This window comes from Streptopelia decaocto (assembly GCF_964273445.1).
Source record: "Streptopelia decaocto genome assembly, chromosome: 6".
Taxonomy (NCBI): Eukaryota; Metazoa; Chordata; class Aves; order Columbiformes; family Columbidae; genus Streptopelia; species Streptopelia decaocto.
In genome coordinates this window covers 58,393,099-58,412,591 of record NC_138660.1, presented here as the reverse complement: position 1 = coordinate 58,412,591, position 19,493 = coordinate 58,393,099, and the positions used below count along the sequence as shown (strand labels likewise).

The 19,493-nt window shown below is 47.2% G+C and overlaps 1 protein-coding gene across 1 annotated transcript in view; it reads right to left on the bottom strand.

Moving 5' to 3' along the window:
• LOC309441246 (TGF-beta receptor type-2-like) overlaps positions 1-19,287 on the bottom strand; it is a 34,078-nt gene extending 14,791 nt beyond the window's left edge. The window contains exon 1 of the mRNA XM_082055858.1: positions 18,895-19,287. Within this exon, the coding sequence (XP_081911984.1) occupies positions 18,895-18,946 (52 nt within the window). The 5' untranslated portion in view covers positions 18,947-19,287. The remainder of the gene's footprint in view (positions 1-18,894) is intronic.
• Positions 19,288-19,493: the final 206 nt, after the last annotated feature.

Below are 19,493 nucleotides of genomic sequence, written 5' to 3'. Positions count from 1 at the left end.
TGCCCCAAGCTCTCCTGCCCCTGGAGCGCTGGATCCAGCCACAGCAGCAGGAATAATTGCTGCCCATGTGAAGCTGCTCTGTGTGTATCTCACGGGCATAAAATTATCTCTATTTTTATATAGCGGGTGAATGAACTATGCTCAGTTAAGGGATAAATCCCAGCTAAATTTAAACTTCCTGTTTTAAGGCTGCTAAATGTATCTCTCCTCTCCTCTCCTCTCCTCTCCTCTCCTCTCCTCTCCTCTCCTCTCCTCTCCTCTCCTCTCCTCTCCTCTCCTCTCCTCTCCTCTCCTCTCCTCTCCTCTCCTCTCCTCTCCTCTCCTCTCCTCTCCTCTCCTCTCCTCTCCTCTCCTCTCCTCTCCTCTCCTCTCCTCTCCTCTCCTCTCCTCTCCTCTCCTCTCCTCTCCTCTCCTCTCCTCTCCTCTCCTCTCCTCTCCTCTCCTCTCCTCTCCTCTCCTCTCCTCTCCTCTCCTCTCCTCTCCTCTCCTCTTTCCTTCTTTTCTTTCTTTTTTTTTTTTTTTTTATAAATAAGCCACTAAACGACTTATGTAGAAATATATATTTATAATTTTTTACTTAAATAAATACACTTAAGAGTGTTCAGGTAGGAACCTGAATCACAGCAGCTAATTTTTCGAAGGTTTGGGTCATCTGTGCTTCTCCAGCTGCCATTTCCACGGGCTGCCCAGCAGTGCTGGATGCTCCTAGCACCCCCCGGAAAGGGCAGTGGTGGCTCCCTGCTCTGCCACAGCCGCCACAGGGGTTTTCCATCACCAGCTGTCACAAACAACAAGAAACAAATTGCAAAATCCCTGACCGTGGCTTGGGAAGCCTCAGCCCCTGCAAGCAAGGTCCTGCAGATACAGGAGTGCCCTGGGTCTGTGGGCACCCTGCAAGACCTCCTGCATCCTTGATGCTTGTGTCTGCGACCTGCTACGGCCAAGCCTGTGGTCCGTCTCCTTTTTAATGCATGTACCGACCCAACAACAAAAAGGGATTTTAACTCCTCTGCTTCCCAAATCTGGGGTGTGCAGCCAGCTCTGATGGCATCTTCTTGCGTGCCAGACCAGCCCAGACCCCCCGTCATGAGACAGCTGTAAAAGAGCTGCTGGGAAGCTCCCACACAGAAATAAACCCTTTACCAGCTCCTGTGGCCTTCTATGTAAGGCTAATGTTAATGGCAGAAGGGAAACCTGACTGCAGAAGAAAAGCCTGTTGCATCTGGATGTCGGAAGGAGGAAATTTTGGTTTAAATGACCCATGAGAGGCTTAAAACGTGGCTCAGCAGGGACGGTGTGGTGCAAGGCAGTGGGGGAGCTGGGGGCAGAGCGAGCGAGTGAGGATGCTGCCCACAACCTCTCACTATACACCATCTCCATCCGTGGGGCTGCTCTGGCATTAGAGGCACCTGGGGCTCTTGTGGGTGACCACAACAGACCCCAAACCCCACATCCATCCACGGGTTAGCTATCAATATCATGACTTCAACTGGGATTTGAAGCAGCCGCAGCCACCACGAGCCACCCTTGCCTCCCTGCCTTGCTCTGCCAGTGCAGGACCTGCAGGATCCTGAGCAAAACTCCTCTAAAAGACAAGAGTTTTGGAGGTGGATCAAAAATTAAGCCCAGCCTTTGCGTGAGGCTCTCAGTCTACAGCATCAGCCACCACGCTCTACAAAGTCCATTGGCGTTATTATGCAGGAACAGAGAATGGAAAGGTTTGGGGTTTTCTCGTGGTTTGGTTTTGGGTTTTTTTTGTTTGTTTGTTTGTTTGTTTGTTTGTTTTCCCACAAACCCCACTCCTACCAGACCCCGGGGCTGTGCTGTGGTGGTGTCACTACCCTGTTTCTTCTTTCACCCTTTCAGCTCAACCCATCCATGCCCTGGCTCGTGCAGTGCTCACAGCGTGCCTGTACGGGACCGCGGGCTCAGCACCATCATCCCAGGCATATTTGGGGGTCCCCGTAGAGGAGAAGCAAATGGACAGATTCAGGTTGTAGATGTTGCTCATGCAGAAGAGCAATGGGGTTTGCTATTTATGTATTTATACCAACCAAGTGTGTTATTTACTTATATCAAGGGTCTCAGAGTAAAATGTCAGCCCCGGCAGTTTTGTACTGGCACATGTGGTGGGGATCTTGACTTGGCAGTTGTTTCTGCTGTGGAGAGGAGAAGCCAGGGCAGATGAAAGAGTTAAATATGGAAACAAGATCCAGAAATATAGCAGTAACTGGACAAAATTCTTTGGAGACAAATTGTTCTAAACTAGCTCAGGCTGCGATTCTGCTATCTGCTCTGCAAGAAAGGTCAGAGAAAGAATATCTCTGTTGGTTTTTTTTTCTTGTTCTCCCCCCTCCTCCTTCTCCTAGGAAGTCGAAAAGTAGATCACAAAGCCCACTGCAAGTTTCTTCAGGACTTCGTGTCCTTGAACCATTAGCTCGTAGGTACAATTTAACTGCCACATCACTCATCTTGGCCTTGATTAGACCCAGATGAACACTTTCAATATTAATACTCAGATGATTTAATAAAGCTGCACGAGCAGTAAAAGTAACAATACACTTCCATAAAGGGGTTCCAGATGTTGCCAAGGCAAATGCTAAACATCAAAATACAAACTTCAAAAAAAAAAAAAAAAAAAAAGGGAAAAAAAAAAAAGCTGGATAAGCAAAACTTGGAACAAACTATAAACTAATTAAACGTGGGTTGAGTTTTCCAAAAATAAATTGAAGCCATAAGGATGTGATGTGAGCCAATAAATAGTACAGTTAGTCAAAGTTATTGTGGAACGACCGTTGTAAAGATGGTTTGAAGTCACCGATAGGTAGGCTCACAGTGAGCTTGGCTTCCTATCAATAGGAAGGCTTGTTCTCTTGTGCACAAGAACAAGATCAAGTCTTCTGGTATCTATAACCGGGACCTCAGAGAGGTTACTGAGAGAATATAAGATGATTTTCAAGCAGAGGAATAAAGGAAATAAATACGCCCAAAGTGCCTGAGTCTCTCCCACAAGAGCAGCAGGGGTCATACCACCGCGCAAGGACATCGGGATAATTTTTCATACATGTTGGGGCAGCTCTTCAGCCTCTCATCACCCACAAAGCATCCACGTTCTCTGCGAGGCCACATGCAAGGCCCATCGAAGCACCACCGCCGCAGTCAGAAACCCATCCTCTTCCCCCATAGAAGAATAATCTAAAACAGCTCTCCAAGAGAATTTCACGCCAGTCCCATCACGCAGCCACAGAAGCAGTCAGCTCCCAACAGATGAGTTTTACTCGCTTGCCAGGTGCTCAGCTGCCAGTGGTGACTGAAGCTGTAAGAACCCAATGGGATAAATAGGGCTCTAATTTTCTTATCTCTATCAATGCAGCCCCAGGTAGCAGGTAGGTCACCTACCACCTCACTTTGGCTCTGGTTTTCTGCATGCTGCAGTCCCAGGGAGGATGAACCAGTAAGGAGCAAGCCTGGGGTGAGGGAGGGGGGGACGCGGTGCCCTCATTACAGGGAAGGAGAAAGCGCTTCGTAGCCAAAGCGATGGCATGTGCGGGCAATTCATTTTTGCTGCGGAGCAGAACGAGCAGTTTGAGTTCTCACATATTGTCCCTGGCATGCTCATTTGTGACAACTAAACACCAGATGGGCTTAAGGAAAAGTGCTCGGTGTGAGACACTAAGGCACTTGCACCCCTCCATCTCTCCGCCTCCCAAGGTGGAAGGAGACCTTCCATAATTTAAGTGCAATTTGCCCTGCAATTCAGCTTTTATTCTCCAAGGAAAAAGAAAACCTGATCATTTTTAGGTCATAAATGCTTTACAGTGAGGTCTACCCTCTCTCGTCTAAGCAGCCCGGGGTGGGGCTGATGCTCAGCAGTTGCAGGGGGCTTCGCAGCTTGCCGTCACTGCAGCAGCTCCGGGACCTCTCTGCACCATCTCTTCCATGCACATCAGTCAACCTGTAATCCCCAGGCTTTGCACTTTGAGAGACCAAGGCCTGGGAGATCAGCTGCCATGCCCGGAGTTTTTCTGTAACCAGCAGCATGCTTAAATGCAGGATGGGGGAGCACCTGTATCTTAACCCTGCAGACACGTTGCTCCTGGAAACCCCCCAGGTAGGTGCCCTGATGGAATCCCAACCCATTTAGAGCCATGAAGATGATTGAGTCGAGCATCTCCCTTATGAGGAAAAGCTGAGGGAGTTCGGTGTCTTTAGCTTGGAGGAGGTTGAGGGGTGACCTCATTAATGTTTATAAATACGTAAAGGGTGAGTGTCATGAGGACGGGGCCAGGCACTTCTCAGTGACAACCAATGGTAAAACAAGGGGCAATGCGTATAAAGTGGAACACAGGAGGTTCCACTTAAATATGAGAAGAAACTTCTTCACAGTGAGGGTGACAGACACTGGAACAGGCTGCCCAGGGGGGTTGTGGAGTCTCCTCTGGAGACATTCAAAACCCCCCTGGACACATTCCTGTGTAACCTTATCTGGGTGTCCCTGCTCTGGCGGGGGGACTGGTCTGGATGATCTTCCAAGGTCCTTTCCAATCCCTGACATTCTGCGATTCTGTGCTGAGACTCGCTTTCCCACCTGGGTGAGCCTGGGCTTAGCGGCAAGTCCTTTGTCCACTGCCAAGTTCAGGATTAGGCTTTGCCTTGGGCTTTCATCCATGGCTAATGACATGACTACGCAGTAACAGAGCCTCTCATAAAATTATTATGAGAACAAACAAATTCTTTCCCTATTATATATAATACTTGTTTTTAAGATTAAACCGACAGCAGGGCTGGTGGGCTCTGTTCTCTTGCTGACCCATGTGAGAACACCATTGGTTGGTGTTCCCCATTGGCAGGTTACTCCTGAGTTGCCTCCCCCACGAAACAACTGTCAGTGCCATGGATGGGCTATGTCAAGGTATCTCCTATGTCCCCGATTTCCAGGAGATCCTCTGCAGGGTCAGAAGTCCCTGTTGCAGCTGCCCAGCATGACCTGTGTAACAGAGGTCCCAGATTTCCCGCAGTCAGCTCTGGCTTGAGCTAGATCTGATTTTTCGGAAAGCGCCCAGTTTCATTGTGGCATCCCACATTTCTGCAGGATCACCACAGAATGAGGCCTCAGCTGTCGTACTTTTATTTTGGATGGAGCTTGGCTTCATTCGTCTCAGTTCTGTTCTCCAGTGGTGGGATCTGGTGCTACTTTCCACTGTTGAACCAAAGAGCTTTTTAGTATCATGCCACTGTTCTCCATCGATGTGTTTTACAAACACTGTATCTTCATCTCTGTAGGAGAGGTTGAGCTGATCAAATGGAGCTGAAAAAACTTATTATCCCACTTTTCGTCCCTGCAAGGCACAAGCCCCCAGCTCCCACAGGAAACCCAGCAGCACTCATGCTGCATTTGCTTCAGGGGACCAGGCTCTGTCCTCAGGTATGTGGTCCCACGTTGTGCTGCATAATAAATACTGTGCTTGGCAGAGTATGGAGCAAGGAACGAGCCAGTAGTGTTTCCTAGCGAATAAAAAAAGACTGATTTTGATTGCATTAGACACCAGTGCTTCCTGGTGCCAGAAAGACATGCAGTATACATTTCTGGTTTGCTGGACCCTCTTCAAACAGGCTGGTAACTGACTTATTCCACCACTTATTTTTCCTTTGTGAAAATATCCCTTTAAATTAAGTGTTTAGCAAATACTGCTTAGTCCCATTGCAAAGCAAATTGGGTATGGATCATACCAGCAGACTTCTCCAATCTTTTTCAGATGCTTGAATTACATCATGATCTAACTTCACCCTGGGGAGAGAAGAGCTCTGAAGAATGTTGTCCGTCCTTCTGCTTTGGTAATCTCTGGTATTTTTTGGGTACCTTTTGCAGGTTGTCTGTGCATCAGTGCAATGACTCCGCTTTGCATTGGGACAGCTCACGCAGAGGTTTCCCCAGGGTCGTGCCCACCAAAGCTGGCTCCACCCAGGTGAGCTGGAGCCCGGGGGCCAGTGGGGTGATGCCCAGTGCTCCGTGGGGAGAATTTGGCCAGAGTGGATTCTCTTTGGGTTGGTCGGTCGATGTCTGTGCCTGTGGGTGAGGATGGGGAGCACACCCGACCAAGTGATCCCCTGTCTGCCCTTGGAGCCGCTCATCTCCTCCATCCACAGCAACAGCCCATCTTGCCCATGCCCAAGGCACCAAAATCAGGCAACACCAGAGACCCTCCTCCTTCACCCACAGCAAAATGCTTCTCCTCCAGATCTCAAGTTTCCTGCCCCAGCTTTCACTTTCTGTCCCCTAAAGCTGCTCCTGCCTGGACAACCCGTGCTCCATCCCTCTGGGCCCTTGTTTGCGTCCCAGAGCTCTGGGTGCCCTTGTGGGGTCGGGCTGGCAGGGTGCAGGGGTGCTGCTCAGGACGGCTGGGCTGGCGGGGACGCCTGTGACGGGAGGACTGCAGGGGCAATTATCTGCCATATTGTGCTCTCGCTTGTGTTTAAAAACAAAAACAGCTCAACTGACTCATAGATCCTACGGCCTCTGAGTCATTTTTTATTTCTGGATTTCACTGCTCTGCCCTTTGCAATGAAGGGAGTTACATGTGTGTGCGCGCACACACACACATCAAGTTCACATTTGTTTTTCCCCTATAAAAACAAAGCAATTTCCATACCATTAATGAAACAGAAATGATTTGACTTCGCGTACCCTGGCTTTTATTTTCCATTGTATAAACTCTGCAGATGAAATAATGATGGTTGTAAAGTAAACCTTTTTTTTTTTTTTTTTTCCCCTTTCCCTTTCCAGGCAGCCTCTTTTCGAAATAGCAATAGGGAGTCACTTACAGACTTGGCTTGTGTTGAGCCTGTAATAATTAACTCCTTCATCGCCAGCTTTTCCTCTGTTGGTATTTAACCACAGCGTGGGTGAAGGGGGCAGCAGGTCTTTCCTGAGACTGGCAGTGAAGCGGGGGGCAGAGCAGGCAGGGACACATGTGAATGGAGAAGGGCTGCTCCGTGCAAAGCAGAGGAGGGTGCTTGGGGTGATGCGCCTGTGGGTTGCACAGCTCTGCAGGGAGAGCCAGGGCACTGGCACTGCAAAACCAGAGCTATCTGAACTCTTCTTGCACACCCCACTTTTTCATGAGCAATTCAGTTTCTGTGCTTAGTCTCCTTTCCTTCTTGCTCCCCTGGGGTCACCAGCGCTGATATCTCAGCCCAATGTCCTCTTTACTCCCCACCACCACTGCGGAAATAAGCCGTAGTAAATAATTTCATCACCAAGTCTTGCTCTTTCTGTTTACAGGCCCGTTATGGTTTTATGAAGTATGCAGAGGAAAATTAATACGGTGAAGTATTCATAATACCTGTCACGAGCAGCAGAAGCAGCTGGAGCTGGGTGCCCAGCACGTGCCTGTGGGATGGGATGAGCTGCCCTCCCTGCCAGAGTGTGAGCTCTGCTTTTTTATATACCCTTACCATTGCACACAGTCTGTCCGGGCAATTTGTCTGTCTTCAAGGCATCTATCATGCAGTGGCACAGCCCTGCATCCCCCCCGCATCGGTTCAGATGCTTCGCTGGTGCCTGGCCCGGGTGCGTTAGTGACACTGGCTGAGATATTGTTACTCTTCCCAGACTGGGTGATGTGTTTTATATTATTTCTCTTGGATTTATTAAGCATTATGTAACCGGCTAACCAATCCCGCATGCGATGCGATCGCGGCTGATTTCATGTCAGTGGAAAGAAAACAAAAAAAATGTTCTGAAGTGGTTGAAGTGAAATTCATTTCCACATGCAAAGCAATTCCTGGAGGATCTTCCTCATCTCCACATGGCTGCTTTGCATCCAAGCTCTCATGCAACCCATCAGAAAAGAGTTATGGAAAAATTGCATGTTGTATACAACAGGATGTTACAAGCAAATCCTCTATTTACATCCTGCATTAAAATATTCTGATAAAATTTATTTTACTTAATTGTTTTTAAGCATCCTCGTGGATTTCTGCTGCTTCTTGAAACATGTGGTGTTTGCATATTTTTTACCTTTTAGCTGGAGGACTCCTTCAAACGTGAAAATTAATCACCAAAGAAAGTTTGGCATTAAAGTTTGAAAGACAAACTGAGCCAGCCCTGCAGTGCCAAGGTCCTGAAGCCCAATAGAATGCGACCCAGTGCAATAGGGAGGATCCTCTGCCCTTTCTCAGCTTTGAAGGACTCTAAGTACCAGGTGAGGCAAAAACTATACCCCCATTAGACTCTGAACTCAGGCTCTTTCAGTAGTGCTCTTCGTGCTGGTGTTATGGACAGTGTCCTTCCCATTAACACCAGTCTGCACCCTGAGACATTGAGCTGAGAATGGAGGAACATGAAAAGGGTAAAACACAGACCTAGAGGTCCTGTACGTTTTGTTTTGTTTTATTTTCCTCAGTGTCTTTGAAACACTCAGCAATGTCTGAAAATGTTGTATTTCTGAATCCGTTTCACTGATGCACTTAACCTTCACTGCAACATCAGTAAAGCTGGTGGCTGGGGGATGCCTGTTTGCATGTTATTTGCATTATTTTTCAGTGAGACCCTAAGGCACCCAAGCCCTTGCTTCACCCAGATGAATAGCTAAATTCAAGTTAACCTGAATTGCTGAATTCAGCCTCGATGGGCTGTTGGATCATGTAACAGTGTTTGCCACTTGCTGGGCTGCAATTTGAACATAAAGGTGGCACCAAGCCATGATCTCAGGAGCAGGCAATGGGCTGTGGATGGACAGGACAGGACAGTCCTGTAGGTGATGCTGGTGGGCAAGTTCACAGCTCCTCGTGGTTGTCAACACCGCACCTTGCCTTGTGCCAACTCGCTAGATGAGCAGAGTTGTCCTAAAACCAGGAGGGAACCCACAAGTTAGGTGTTTGTCCACCATCCAGAAGCTCGCTTACCCCCTTGGGAGATGAGTAGGGACAGGGTCTGCAGGAGTGCTTGGTGCCCTACAACCCTTACTGAGAAGGTGGCCTTAAGGAGGGTTGAAGGTTAGCGCAGGAGTCCCTCAGGTCATACAGGACAGCAGCTTAACATGGGTTTTTTTCCCTCCCTAAGTTTGTGCTGGCTATTGTGGGTTGCTGTGTTATTATGGCCAGTACCTCCAGAGTTGATACCATGCCAGGTAAAAACTGACTTGGTAGACAACAGCAGTCGTGATTTTGCCTGGCAATAACTGTGCTTATCCCACTAGGCATTCAGCAGCCACTGGGTAAGTACTGGGCTATGAAAGTTGGACGCGAGGAGCTACAATGGAAACAAAAGGCTCGTGGCTCTCCTGTGTCTGCAGAGGCAACACAAGATCTCGGCTGGCAACGAGTCCCTTTCATTGCACCTATTGCCACTGTTCCTTTCTCTTTTATATCTTTTGCCATCCTTCCTACCCACACGTGGCACTGGAGAAGCTCTGAGAGAACAAGCTAAGTCAACAGTGCAGCCGGACAACACATCTGGGGGCTGGGAGGGAAACCCCCCCCAGCTGCAGGTCAGCCCAAGGGAAAAACACACCATGGCCCCATTGCCACAGCAAATCCCACCAGCCCAGAGGGTGCGTGAGGAGAACATGCCATCTCTCCTGGCAGATGGAAAGCACAGAAACTTACTCAAGCTCTGAGGAGCGGGAAAACTGCTGACAGCAATGTTCATAAATGATCTGAGCAGCTCTGCTGGCACCTCTGCTTATTTGGGGCATTGCATTAGTGTATGCCATGGCATGGTGTGTATAGGCTGGTGGTAGGGTTTACCTCCGCATGTCCCCCATGGGAAGTGTCTTCTAATAAATGAGGGTTGGCACACTGTGTTTTCAGAGGGCTCTGACGTTTCAGCCCTTTGAAGAGCGCTTTGCAGTGATCCAGTTTTGACTAAATGCTGGTCTCAAAAATGAGTCCCTTCTTCACATCTCCCCTGTTGCTTGGGAGAAGGAGTCACAGCTTGGCCATGCACAGGTGGTTTGAGCTTATCTTGTCTCAAGTCATAGCACAAATTGCTGAGAATTTAACAGCACTTGCAGGTCTTGGAGCTGAACAGAAGAACGTAAGAGTCAACCAACCCCATAATGCCGTTGCCATCATTTTTGTTGGTCTTGTTTCTTCAGAGCCACCAAAAGTATCTCCTGTATCTGGTTTATTTAACTGCAGCTTCTGTATCTCATTCTCAGGCAGATGCAGCAGAGATGAGTCCCTCTCTCTACACAGAAAAAGCTGCAGCAACCAGCCTAACAGCAAAAGCAACCGAGCTGCAAGCTGATCACAGACGTTGCTCTCTCTTAACTACTGCAATCCAAGTAAAACTGCTACACAGCAGTTGTGTTGGTTTTTATGTTGTTTGTTTGTTTGTTTTTTGTTTTTGTTTTTTACTGTTATCATATTATACTCTGGAAGTCAACTTCACATATCTTTTTCAGGCTCTGCAGGAATCCTGAATCTCTGTGACCAGATGGAAGTGAAGTTTAAAGACATCATCCAAATAGGTAAACATGTTAGAAACATTATCTGGGTCACATTTGGGCAACAGGGTTCGCTCTGTTTTAAGTGCAAATGGTTTACTGATGATTTAGATGAACTTCCTGAGGAGTGTTTGAAATTCCTGGCACATGTTCGGTTTACCATCTGCTGGAAGGACTTTGATGAGCCCACAAAGACTGGAACTGCTCTTCATATCTCATGTGGACTTTTGTGATTGACAAGTCTGTATTTTTTCGCATTTGTATTATTTTGATTCCTGAGGAGAAACAAGGCTTGCAAGGGACTGTGTGATGAGCTGCTGGGGCAGAGATACTCTGTTAATTCTCCGTCAATGTGCTGTCATCAAGTTGTTCCAGCACTGCCTATTGCTTACATCTGTTAAAATTATTATGTGGAGTCAAGTTTTGCCCTCATCTAACAGTAATTAAGTAATTTGTGATGTCAGAGGGAACCTGAACTTGAGGCTAGCCTGTATTACAGGCTCTCAAAACTTTCTTGCTTTTCCTAAAGTGTCCCACGTTTAGTGTGTAAATAGATGGTGTGTTCTTCTATTTCATTTCTTTCTTGATCTCTTAAAATATATCGTTCAAGGATCTATTGTTGTCAACCTACCAAAAAGCACTGCCCAATAGGGTTGAATTCAACCCGAATATTTTCCATTTTGCTGAAGCAGAAGTGAGCTATGGCGGGAGGGCAGAGGAAACAGGCTTCTGGAAAGGAATTGTTGCAGGAATGGGACCAAGAATCCTGTTGACAGGGCCCAAAAGGGCGTTTTCTGCCCACATGAAAGCAACAGGATCTTGCGTGTTTGCACGGTGCCTCTCCAGAGACCCTCCTTGCAGGAGAAGAAGGTTCCGCAGGTCCCAGCCCCAGGGAGCCCTGGCAGCCAGAGGGGACACAGTGCAGGGGACAAAGCTGCTCCTCCAGCACAGAGGAACGGACACAGAGGAGGAAGGTTCTCCATTCACCACCTCCCACTCTGACGTCTCATCATTCTGCAGTACCACTTTGCCTTTTCAACTCGGTGTCCTGCCCCAAGGTACCTCCTGAAGCGTGTCACGGTCTGAATATTGCTGAGCAATCCCTCTGCCCAAGAGCTGCCTTCCAAGCCGCAGCCTGCTGCAGAAGTAAGAGCCCTAGAGGGTGAAAAAAAAAGCTTATGCTGCTTGTGCAGCTCTTTTGCAAACAGGTGAGCACAGGGCAAATATACAAAATGAGAGTGAACATGTGCTGGGGAGATCTCACCCTCAAGCACACATTCTGTCCCTCTGGTGGGAACGTCTGCGACCACGTTCTACCACCACCAAGTGCCTTTGACATATTAAAGACACGACAGGAACTGAGCTCTCGGGGGACCCATTGGTCTTATTTCTGTGGACACTTGTACCCTGGGTCTATTTGAAGATGGATGATTCATTTAACTGCTCGTTGCTTATGGCTCTGTGTGTCACTTCCCATTGTACGAAGGGTCCTGTTTGCTGTCGTGAACCGGTTTGGGCTAATTTTGGGATAGATCTAGCATGGAAAAAATGCTTTACGCAGCAAGACAGTGGCTGATTCAGTTTCTTCCATGCTGGATTCTGGTGCTCAGAGTCTCCCAGGCAGGAAGTTTTATCAAGCAACATCAGACAGATGTTCCTCATCATGTCCCAGTTGTATTGGCTGGTGACTTGCTCTGTCAAACACTTGTCAGATGACACAGAAATTCATTCTGCAAGAGTGGCATTTTATTAAATGATCCACCTGAAAACAGCAATGGATCTTTTTAAAGAAATATGTATACCTGTAATAGTTGTAAAGACCCCAGAAGGACTTGCAGGAAGGGGTCTGATTTCCTGACTTTGCAGGAAAAGAGAAGAAATCCTTATCTGGATTTCCAGTGCCAGGTACATTATGAACTCACGTTGGCAGTATCATTTTTCTGATGGGATGCACAGTGTGCCAAAGCAATGCAGGACACAGTCTAGCTCTGTGTTTTGGGATGGCTGAGGTGAGAAAGGAGCCCTATCAAAATATCAGGGTTTTGCATCGTCAAAAAAGAAAAAGGCCCCTCTTAGTGGTGTAAGAACCAGCAAGGCAGGAACTTCAGCAGGTGTCTCTGAGCCTCGCAGAAGCAAAGATACAAGACAAGTATGTTGTTTCCAAAGGGAACATCTCCACAGGCGTGTTGGTGGAACTGAAAAAATTAGGAGGTCCTCAGATATTGGGGCAAGGAGATGCCTCATCAATGATCGGATCACATCAGTTGGTGTCACTTCAGGTGCCTGTGTCATGGCTCAGCCCCATCTGGACCCTGGACCAGGGCAATAAGCCAGCCCTGCCTGCTGCCTGCCATGTGTGGTGGCACAAGCTCATGAGCAGCGCTGTGCATGCAGGGCATGTGTTAGGGTGTGATGGTCCTGGAGGGAGGGACTCTTCAGCTCCTAGGCATGCTCGGAGGACTTGCCATCATTTGTTGCAAGGGGAGGACAATAGCTCTTTGCAGGCCGAGTGAAGACGGGAAGGTATTTCCTTCAAACACCTTCAGGCCTCATCACCACCGACTCTGGAGCTGGGGTGGAAGCTGCTGGCCATGGCTTTCTTTGGAGCTCTGCTTACCCAGAAGACCTGGAGTTTTTGACCTGGTGGAGACTAAATGACATGGAGCTATAGGGAACATCTCCATCCCCAGCATGGCAAGGTGAGAAGTGTTGCCACAGGCCAAGGCAGATCATGTCCAGCACAAAGCTGCTTAAACCCCTTCCAGAGCCGTGGCCAAGGTGTGGGTTGACCTGGAGTGTGGGACTTTGCAAAGTGACGCCTAGCAGCTGCCATCACTGGATCCTCACATCAGCTCCCCATTGCGCCTGCTGATAGCTACAAGCTGCACAACAGTAATGTTGAAAATGTATTTTAAAAAAAATATTATTTTAATCTTGAGACCAGCTGTAAATAATCCTGTCTAGTTAAGGGCAACACTTAGGCTGAGGAATGTCCTCAGAGCTGCTAGAATCCATGCGGCTGATAGCCCTCCGTCCAGCGCAGGCTGGCAGGCTGGGGTGTACAGCTGGATGTGCTAATTGCCCCAATGCTGAAATGCATTTGCTGTAGTATAAATCAGCTGTCGCTTGTCAGGCGTGTTCCTGGCTTATCAGTGGGAAGCAAAACACTGCAATGGAGCCGCTCCATGAAGGGTAAGTCCTGGAGTGGTGTAACTGGTGGGAGCATAGGCTGCAGAGGGGACTGCACGATAACCATGCTCTCCCACTTCTCTTAAAAGCTTGACAGCTGCCAGAACCCCTTCATGGGCTGTAACAAAAAGATGAACCAACCGGCAAAGAAGAAATATGACTCTGATGGACCTTACAGATCCTTTCCAGAGGCAGGATCACGGCGGTCGCCTGTGAATTCAGGGATGTGCATGCGAGCAGGACAGCTTTCAGCCACCCCTTCACTTCCCCCTGTGGGTCCCTAAGGAAATGTTATCCCACAGTTGGGGTCCGGCACGGAGATAATGTAGCTGTAATCCCCAGTTTTGATAAGGCAGGCAGCCATCAGTGGTGTTATCTCCCCTCTACGAGGAGGCCCCTTCCCGCGCGAGGCTTTCACTTGGCACACAGCGCTGATGTGAAAAGAGCAAAGTGTGTGGGAGCTGCTGATTGTGTCTCCTTGGTGGGACTGTTTCTTTTTAAATTTATTTATTTTTAATAAAAAGATCAGATGTTGCTCTTCCTTGAAAACATGACAGTCTATGGGAGAGTTCATTAGTTTATGGCAAGTTGCAACGCTGTGGAGCCCGGCTGAAAGCAAATGTTATTGCAAAGAGTTATCGCTAAGGGGAGAGGAAAATAATGTCCTGAGGAAATAAACTCGGCAGAGCAAAACATGGAACAATATAAAGCTGTGGAGGATAGGCTGTAGAGTTAAATACTTTCTCAGAACAAAAGCCCCCAGTCACCTGTTTTTAATGCCAATGCTTTCTTTCTGCAAATTCAGTGAATATGTGGGATACATCTGTTCAGGACTCCATCTCTAATGGGAGTAACAAGTATCACGATTGCAGCTGGCTGAACTCTTTTACTACTAGTACACAAAAATGTCTTTGTGACCAGGATTAAATAGTGATAGCACCAGTAAAAATCAGCTTGCTTTTTTTTTTTTTTTTTAAAAAAAAAAAAAAAAAGAAAACGAAAGAAAAAAAGAAAAGGAAAGCAGTGTATTTTCATTTCAAGCTCCATGGAATTATATTTCAAAAAGGACTTTCCTCCACAAAGCACCCCGATACAATACAGATTAGAGCAGCTTTAATGATGACCAGTCTGTCTCAAGTCTGAGCAAAGCTGGAAATGCAAGGGGAGAGGAAATGCCTGCTTTTATAAATCTGACATAGCTGTACACTGCCAGCTTTCTTAGCCTTCAGTTCGTCCAACTTACACCAAGGGCCGAAACTGTAGTATCAGGTTTGGAGAAGTGTAAAGGTGAATTTGAAATAATCCATCACTTGCCTTGCTGAGTCTCATGCCGCTCACAACACTGCAGAGGACTCCAGTTTTGCATTGTCAGGGTTTTTTCTTGTACTTTCTTCTTCCATTTCTTAACTGGAGAATTTGTTGCAACTTTTTTCTTATTTAGCCTAATGGTAGGATGCACAAGTTTCTCCTTGGGGCAGTGGGATGCTGTGCCTGCTCCCAACCCACCTACATACACCCAACCAATGTGGGGCCCTTGCAGCCTCTTTGTTTTGAGGGTGATAACTTATTCCTTGGTGCTTTGGCTGTCTTAAAACACCACCAGAGCAAAATATGGTGCTACTTGAGAAAGATTGTCATAACCAACCCTGCAGCCATGTATTCCAGGGTGGTAGAGGAGGTCTGTCCTCTTGCCCCAGCTCAGCCTTGGACCTTGCAAAGCACCTTTCTTCAAATGGATATATTTGTCTGTGAAGGGTGACTCTTTGTCTTCTTCCTTCCCCTGTCCTCTCACCATCTGAGGTTTTCCTCTATGTTCCTGAATTGTGCGTTGGTGTTGGGGTGCAATCCCCATAGCTCCCGTGCCCAAGGAGCGGGCTGGTGTTTTGGTGGCAGTACAACCCCTGATTTTAGATCTGGTGACCTTGGAAATAAGAGTCTGACTTCTTCAATGAGCTGCTGGAGGAGCCTGGGATAGGTCAGAGATTTCATGAGCAGATCAAAAGCCAGAGATGTTTTTCTGACAGCCCTGGAGCTCCCTGTAATGATTTATGAATTATATAGGCTCTATATGTTTAGCTGAAGAGGCTTACTGGGGGAACAGGGCTGGTTTGTGCAAGCAGGAAAGAGCACGTGGCTTCAGAGGGCCACCATCTACCAAGAGATACCCCCTTGAACGTTCTCTGCAGACCATCAAAGTGCTTTGAGGGACTGTGGCAAAGGGGAGCCCAGGAGAATCACAGCAAAAAATATCAGGGTATTTTAGTGGGCCAGCATTTTAGTGGGAGACCAAGTTATGGGCAAGCACACCTGCAACATTCCCTCGTTTCACAAATCATTTTTCTCTATCTTTGGAGCTTCAGCAGATCCCATGAGGTACAGCTCTCCCTTGCTAAGTGCTACATGCCCTGGCAGATTTTGAGTTTCATGTCCTCTCTTGAAGGCTGGGTGCCCAAAAGCTCCTTGCCAGGCTCCTGGGGCTCTCCATCCTCTGAGAGCTGTTGTCACAGCAGTGACAAGAGAGAAGAGAGAAGAGACTTTGCTCAGCCCTGTGCCTGCACGGCCTGACCTGAGCCCTACTCCTGACAGACAGCACAAGGGAGACCTTCCTGATTCTGATGCAAAACAGGGCAGGAAAACTCCTGATTATTAACTTTGAGGCCAGAATGTTTCCATGTGCACAATACAGTAATCTCTATATCATGTCTGTAACTTCTAGGTTATAGTCTACTGAGCAGATACTCTCGCAGTCATTGAAGGGTTTTGAGCAACAAAAATCCACCACATCCTGAGCCTGAGTAATTACCTGCTGGAACAACTTCACTGTGTTGCGCACTAACACAAAAGCAGCCGGTTTCAGCTTCCAGCATGTAAATCTTGTTTTTCCTCTGTGCCCTAGAAGAGGAAGCCCTCTGCCAGAAAGCATCTCTCTGCAACCAGGTTAGAGATTACGATGAGCTCACCTCCCAGCTCTCTCCTGGCCAAACAAAAGACACTGAAAGCCTGCACCCCCCCACAACTCTAAGACAGGTTTTCCAGTCCTGAATGATCCTTGCATTTTTTTTTGTCCTGGGCTAGGTAAATCCAGAACTGTGCCCGCTCTCTGCCCTGCTCCCCTGTGTGAGGTTTTGCATTAGCAGTGGTGCAGCTACAGCTTCTGTCTGCGCCTTCTGCTGAGAAAGCCGTGTAAAAGTGCTGCCCTCCAGCAGCCACTGCCACTGGGGAGAAGTTTAAAGGTAGATATTGTGAAGCCTTTGCTAGGGCTGACCAGGGAGAACTAGAAAATCCAGTAGCTGAAATTTCAGCTGTGTGTCAGACTATAGTCTCTGCTGCCCCGGTGTAAACTCCTAGGAAGAGCAGCAAAGTCCCTGAGGATGCTCAGCTGGCCTGGAGGGAGTTACTCTGCGATACCCGAGATGCAAGTTGGGCCATGTCCTCTATGGCAAGTTTTAAACCTCTGTGCTAAGAGGAAAGACTTTGCTGCTGTCAGCAAGCCAGCGCTGTTACTCTTTAAAGAGGTTGGATGAGCCGTGGGATTTGTTGCTTGAAGAATAACTGAACATGTATTTTCTGTCATTTTGGGGCATTTGCTGTTCCCTTCTCTCTTAATGTCGGTGTGAAGTTGGCTCCCAGGGAATTTTTACTGTCTCAGAATGGTTGTATGGTTGATCTTAATAGGTAAGGGAAGTGGATGTAGCCCCAAAAAACATATACCATTGTTGAGCTGAATCAGAGCGAGCGAGCCTTGGTTTATTATTTTTTCCCCTATACGGAGGCAAATTTTGTCATCATATCACTCACGTAACCTTTCAGATGAACTTAGTAATCATGATATGTTTTGGTTTGGCTTCTTTCAGATTAAAACCTTGCCTTTCAGAAAAAGGAAACCATAAGTTAAATAACTCCAAAATTAGGTATTTCTGAAGGATAATTAGTGGTCTTCTTTCTTACCAAAAACAACCCAAGACTGTGCTTTAAATAATACCTTGTCGTTATTCCTTCAGTTCTGCTCCAAATGCGACTAATTTAGCAGAATGTTATCAGTATAACATTCTACATTTTAAACCATATTTTAGTGTATTATCTACAATAATGAATACTATATATCTCCACAGCATTTTGAAAAATCAACCAGATCTTATGTCCTAAATCCCCCCCATCTGGGTCTCTCTACTTCAACAGTTGCACCAAGTTGCCTACATACAAATTACCAACCGATCATATTATTTCATTCTCTGTTCTTGTAGATAGGGGGACCTATGTAAAGTGAATGCAGATACAGATCCCTGCCCCCAGTTATTTCATTTGGATGCAAAAATACTGGAGTTATAATCCTCCTACTTAACCGCTTTGAGCAAAAGGCAATTTTTGTTGCATCAAGTTTTCTATAGGGTGGTGACTGGGTCTGTGTTTGTAAAAGAGCTCACTGCAAAAGCTGCCATTGTCTGTGCAGATAAATATATACTATATAGGGATATATATGTGTATACATATACACAGGCACTGTATATACAGAAAGACACACACACATACTTAGGGGATGTGTATATAACACTCACATATACAAATCTATTCCCTGTTATGAAACAATCATCAAGATATAAACAAGAGAAGTTAAATCATGGATGGGCGCATTTTCAAGTGCTGCTGAAGGGTTTTATCTACAGTATTGAAGAAGTGCTATCAAAACCTAAACAGGGCACTTATTACAAAGAAATCTTTACGTAAGTGCTGGAAAGGTTTGCCGAATAACCAGATGTTGTTGCAAAGACACTTCTCCTCCCCCTCTCCCCATTTCTTTCCTTCTTTCATAGTTCGATTAATTCTGCACATAAACCAGGGCAGATAAAAGTTCTAAGCTGCAAACTTCCCCACATCTGGACACTGTCGAGGCCAGATCATTCAGCGGTGCACTTCAGTTGCTTTTAAGCTCCCTCAATAAAATAAAAACTTCCAACAAGTAATGCTGACCTATATATATTTTTGCACTGTAAACACTGACATCTGCGAGCTGCTCCGAGCGAGCACACAGCACTTTCCACCAAGGCAAACGCTCGCCCTTCGCTGTAAGAGAAAGACACAGCTGATGCAGTCATAGCAGCATATTCTGCTAAACTCCCCCTATTTCCAATCCTCTGGCTAATTGCTGTCAGGGGAGAAATCAAAGATCAGCTATTTTGCTGGAGGATGGAAAAATAAATGACCTCTCGGAGCATGTTGCTTAACGTTGTCTAACCAGAAACATTTTTCTACTCACAGAAGGAGAGCAGCAGTAAGGAAAGCAGACCCGGTCTCCTCCAGTAACCCATTTTCTGGATCCCACCAGTGACCAGAAGCCCGGCTTCACGGTGTTGGCCAGTTCATCTTCCCTCGGTGCAGCCAGCCTCCTGCGACTCTGCTGTCAAGCCCGGAGCCCCGGCTTTGCGAGGCTCCCAACTCGGCTTGCCGGGAAGGCGGATCCAGCTGCTAAAGCCCAGCTGTGTGTGGGGTCCGCCCAGGAACTGCAGTTTATGAACAAACCAAGCCTGACCCTCCTCTCGAAATAATATATACAAATATGGGAGGGGGGAGCCAGGGGGAAGAAGCCTGGCTCCAAGAAAAAGAGTTTGATTCTTCTTTTTTTCCCCCTATGACAACACGGAGCTGCTCCGCACGGCCCAAGGATCTTTGAAGGGGACCTAATGCCTACTGCATGCATCTAATCAGAAAGGCATGGGTGCTCCTGCGTGCCTCTTTCATCTGAATAAAACATGGAAGGTAACGCTTCAATATGTTGAGCTGCCATTAATTTGCTACTTTTCCCCCCACACTTTTAGAAATTAACTCTATCTTTTAAGTAAGCTTCAGTGGGTTATA